The sequence below is a fragment of the Rhagoletis zephyria genome, unplaced genomic scaffold, assembly GCF_001687245.7.
Source record: "Rhagoletis zephyria isolate East Lansing unplaced genomic scaffold, Rhagoletis_zephyria_1.1 Rzeph_scaffold_03915, whole genome shotgun sequence".
NCBI lineage: Eukaryota > Metazoa > Arthropoda > Insecta > Diptera > Tephritidae > Rhagoletis > Rhagoletis zephyria.
In genome coordinates this window covers 48,074-52,529 of record NW_016160998.1, presented here as the reverse complement: position 1 = coordinate 52,529, position 4,456 = coordinate 48,074, and the positions used below count along the sequence as shown (strand labels likewise).

The 4,456-nt window shown below is 41.6% G+C and overlaps 1 protein-coding gene across 1 annotated transcript; it reads right to left on the bottom strand.

Moving 5' to 3' along the window:
• Positions 1-1,014: 1,014 nt before the first annotated feature.
• LOC108369927 (uncharacterized) lies at positions 1,015-1,896 on the bottom strand. The gene has a single exon (XM_017625138.1). It carries the CDS (start codon positions 1,894-1,896, stop codon positions 1,015-1,017), a length of 882 nt encoding a protein of 293 aa, XP_017480627.1.
• Positions 1,897-4,456: the final 2,560 nt, after the last annotated feature.

Sequence of the window (4,456 nt, the reverse complement as noted above, 5' to 3'; positions counted from 1 at the left end):
CGCTACTGCATAGGTTCTGGAAGCACTTTTTCCTTCTGTTCTTTATGGCTTGTTTGAGCTCCTTCCGTTTACGCTTATACAAGGAGTGTATGTCCTCATACGGCCCTCGCACTCTAGCTCGTTGGTAGCTTCTCCTCGCCGAGTTGCATTGTCGCCGTAGGTCTGCTATGCGATCCTTCCACCAATAGACTGGGGCGTGTCTGCTGCTGGAGGATTTGCTTATCATCCAAGCATCGCAAGCTTTTTTAATAGCGGCTATTAGGTGGTTTGCCATATTCGTAGCTCCCTCTGGTAGAACGATTTCTGATGCCATTAGGATAAGTGTTTCTTCATCCAGCGAACTCAGCTTCCAGCCGACTGATTTCACTCTTGAAGTGCTTCGCCTTTGTATCTCGCCCTCTATCGTAAAGATGATCGCCTGGTGGTCACTGTAGGTGTACGCGTCGCTAACTTCCCAGGAGACGCGCTGAAACAGGCCACTGCTCACAAAAGTCAGGTCGATGATTGACCCCGAGCCGTCCTTACAGAAGGTAAACTTGTCTCCGTTGTTTAGAAGTGCTACGTCTAGGACTGATAACGCCGTTAGGAGAGCTCTACCCTTGGTGTTTGTCCTGCGGCCTACCCATTCTACGGCCCACGCATTAAAGTCACCAGCAATCACCACATTTGCCCTGGGTCTCGCATCCCTCACTATGTTATCCATTACTCTTTCAAACTCTTCGAGGCTGAAGCTTGGGGGTATGTAGCAACTGTAGAAGACCAGTCCTGCCACCCTTACACAAACGAAACCTACATCAACTTTAAGGTTTTCTATATGATAAGGCGTTTTAGCACAGCTCCATACCGCAGCTCTAGCGCTGCTGTCCTTTGCCCACAGCTGGGATTAACTGAGTACTTTATACGGCTCACTTAGCATTACTATGTCTATATTTCTTTCCGTTACGGTTTGGTTCAACAACTCCTGAGCGGCCTTACAGTGATTTAGGTTCAACTGCAGTACTCTCACGATTTTAGTTATTTTTGCAAAGCTTCTACGAAGTGGGGACATTCTTTGCTACCAGTTCTGTGCTTGGTTTCTGGCTGGTTTCTTCTAGCACATTCCTTTTTGCATTCGCGGGCTTTGTGATCTAGCTCTCCACAGTTGAAGCAGGTACCCTTCATGTCATGTGGCGTTTTACAGTTTCTAGCCAAGTGACCGAATTCTAAGCATTTGAAATACTGCATCGGTTGTACCTTCGATCGTACACGGCAAATAACCCATCTTACGCGGATTTTTCCCGCAGTCAGCAACTTGGCTATTTTGGTGCCGCTATACGCACTCCTTAAAGATTTAATGGATTCCTCCGGAAGTTTGGCGCCATCCAGTTCTTTCTCTAGGGCATTACAGAGCTCCTGTTTAGTTGTAACCTCGTCAAGCTCTTTGATTTCTACCGCAGTTTCTGCGGTCAAGGACCTAACGGTTACCTTTTCGCCGAGTGCCCTCTTTACTGATTCTTTAATATTAATCGTACTTGGATCCGTGGGCTTTGTCAGTTGGAGGAGGAGGTCCCCATTGGCTGTCTTGCGTACCTTTGTTACGTTCTCTCCGACATGTTTTAGTTGTGGCTCGTTCTTCACTGTTTTTAGTATTTCTGCGTAAGAGTTTCCTTTGCAACTTATTATTAGCGCATCAGGTCTGGGAATCTTTGCTCGTGGTTTCCTTTTTCGTTCCACCTTTTTCCATTGCGTGGCCTCCTCGGTCGTTGCCTCTTCACGTTGAGGGGTTTCCGCACCTTTTTGGTTGGTGGTTGGCTCTTTTTGTTTGTTCTTACTCTGAGGTATGAGAAGTGCAGTATGTATGGGAGGTGCCACGCCCCCCTTTCCAACACCTACCACCTTTCGCCGTTTGTACGGCATTAATAACATATGTTGCTATGTCAAATTTTAGGACGTTAGAATAAGCGGTTCCAGAGCTAAGGGGTATGAGAAGTGCAGTTTGTATGGGAGGTGCCACGCCCCCCTTTCCAAACCCTGCCACCTTTCGCCGTTAGTACGGTATTGATAACATATGTTGATGTGTCAAATTTTAGGACGTTAGAATAAGCGGTTCCAGAGCTAAGGGGTATGAGAAGTGCAGTTTGTATGGGAGGTGCCACGCCCCCCTTTCCAAACCCTGCCACCTTTCGCCGTTAGTACGGTATTAATAACATATGGTGCTGTGTAAAATTTTAAGACGTTAGAATGAGCGGTTCCAGAGCTAAGGGGTATGAGAAGTGCAGTTTGTATCGGAGGTGCCACGCCCCCTTTTCCAACACCTACCACCTTTCGCCGTTAGTACGGTATTGATAACATATATTGCTGTGTGAAATTTTGGGACGTTAGAATAAGCGGTTCCAGAGAAAAGCGATATCGGAATTTTTGTGTGTATGGGAGGTGCCACACCCACTTTTCCAGTGCCTGCCATTTTTCGCCATATGTAGGGTATTTACAATCTACGCATCCGTGCTAAGTTTCAGTTCTTCAGCTTAATTGGTTTTGGAGATATAGTGGTTTTCACGTTTTAGTCTATATATCAGATGCCACGCCCCTATATATCCGGATTAACATTTCTGGATTAGACGAAGTTATATNTATGTTTTTAGTATGTATGGGAGGCGACATGCATCCTTTTTTAATAACTCACATTTTTTCCATGAGCAATTGATACATTTTGCATACACAACTCCATACCAAGTTCCAGTATTCTTCCACAAACACTTCCAGGGATATGTGGCAAGAAAAAGTAAATTTGTACTGGAAGTGCCACGCCCCTTTTTCTTATAATACTAATCTTCTTCCATGAATTTAGAATTGATTTTACATACCCCAGTACCAAGTCCCAGTACTCTACCAGGAACACCTCTAGAGATAGGCAGTATAAAACAGTAAATTTGTACGAAAGGAACCATGTCCCCTTTTCCAATAACTCTCATTTTTCTCCATGAGTATGGTATTGGTACATACATACATACATATGTATTTCCATACCAAGCTTGAGTGCTTTACCCCAAACATTCGAAGAGATATGCAATATGAAACTTTCAGTCAGTATGGGAGGTGCTACGCCTCTTTTCCAAAAACGTCCATTTTTCTCCGTGAATATGAACATGATTTCACACAGTGTTGGCAAACTGTTAATCTATTAACGATTAAAATGTTAATCGCGTTTGACGATTAAAACTAATTAGTCGTAATCAACTGTACGACTAATGTTAACATTTTTTTAATCGTTAATCGCTGGCTGCGATTACGTTTAATTAATTTAAAACATTAATCGTTAATCCAATTATAAATTCAATCTGATCCACTTGTCTAGTTTGTCCGAGTTTGAAACCAAACACCAGTTAAAGTAATTATTTTGTGTTTTACGCTTATAAAAAGAACATAATATAAAAAAATTATAATTATTGTTATTAGTAATACATAAACTGGGAACTTTTACAAACCTAGTTTGTAAAACGTTTGTTGGTATATATCTTAATGAAAATGCACACCAAATTCCTTAGGTGGATGAGGAAGCCCGACTTAGCCATACCGGATTAACTTACTTTGTGAGCACAAGGAAAATCCAGCATAACTTAATTAATCACCAAACCTACTTGATCAAATTATGAGTTAATGATTAAAAATTATTTTTTTAATCGCGGTTACGATTAACTGTTTAGTCAGATTAAAATTAATCATGATTAACTGTAATCAGATTGAAGTTAATCGAATTAACTAACTGGTTAAAACATCAATCGATTAATGCCATCATTGATTTTACATACATATCACTATACCAAGTTTCAGTTCCCTCCCACAAATATTTCCAGAGATATGTATGTAATATGAAAATTCCAATTTTTATGGAAGGGGCCTGGAGTTATCGGACTCACTTTCAGTCTAAGACCATCCTTCCGAAATCCGTAGTAAGTGTACTAAATTTTGTTCTGATCGGAAAACCGGTTAAGGAGGTAGCCTATTTTTCAATCCAGGTCATAAACCATCTTTGAACAAAATTTCATTTTCAAACAGGTGGAAAATCTTAAAAAAGTAGCCTATTTTCCAGTCTAGGTCATAAGATATCTGTGTGCAAACTTTCATGCAAATCAGTTCAGTCATTTACGCGTATTAATTCAATTAAACTTTCCTAATACGTGATAACTCTTAAAATAGTAGCCTATTTTCCAACATAGGTCATAAGCAGGCATGGGCAGAGAACGAGCACCCGCTCAAAGAGCATCACCATCACGTGTACGTATACAAGCAAGAGCGTAACGACGAGAACGCGTCAGCATGCAAAATGATCCCTGCAAAAAATGGGACTAATCCGGGATGACTCCGGGAGCAATCGCAAAGGAGCATGCGACTAATACCACTTTTGATCTCTTTATATGGAATGAACTGATCGCTTTTGTTCGAGCATGTCCTATGAAGAGACTAATTGTTCACCTTT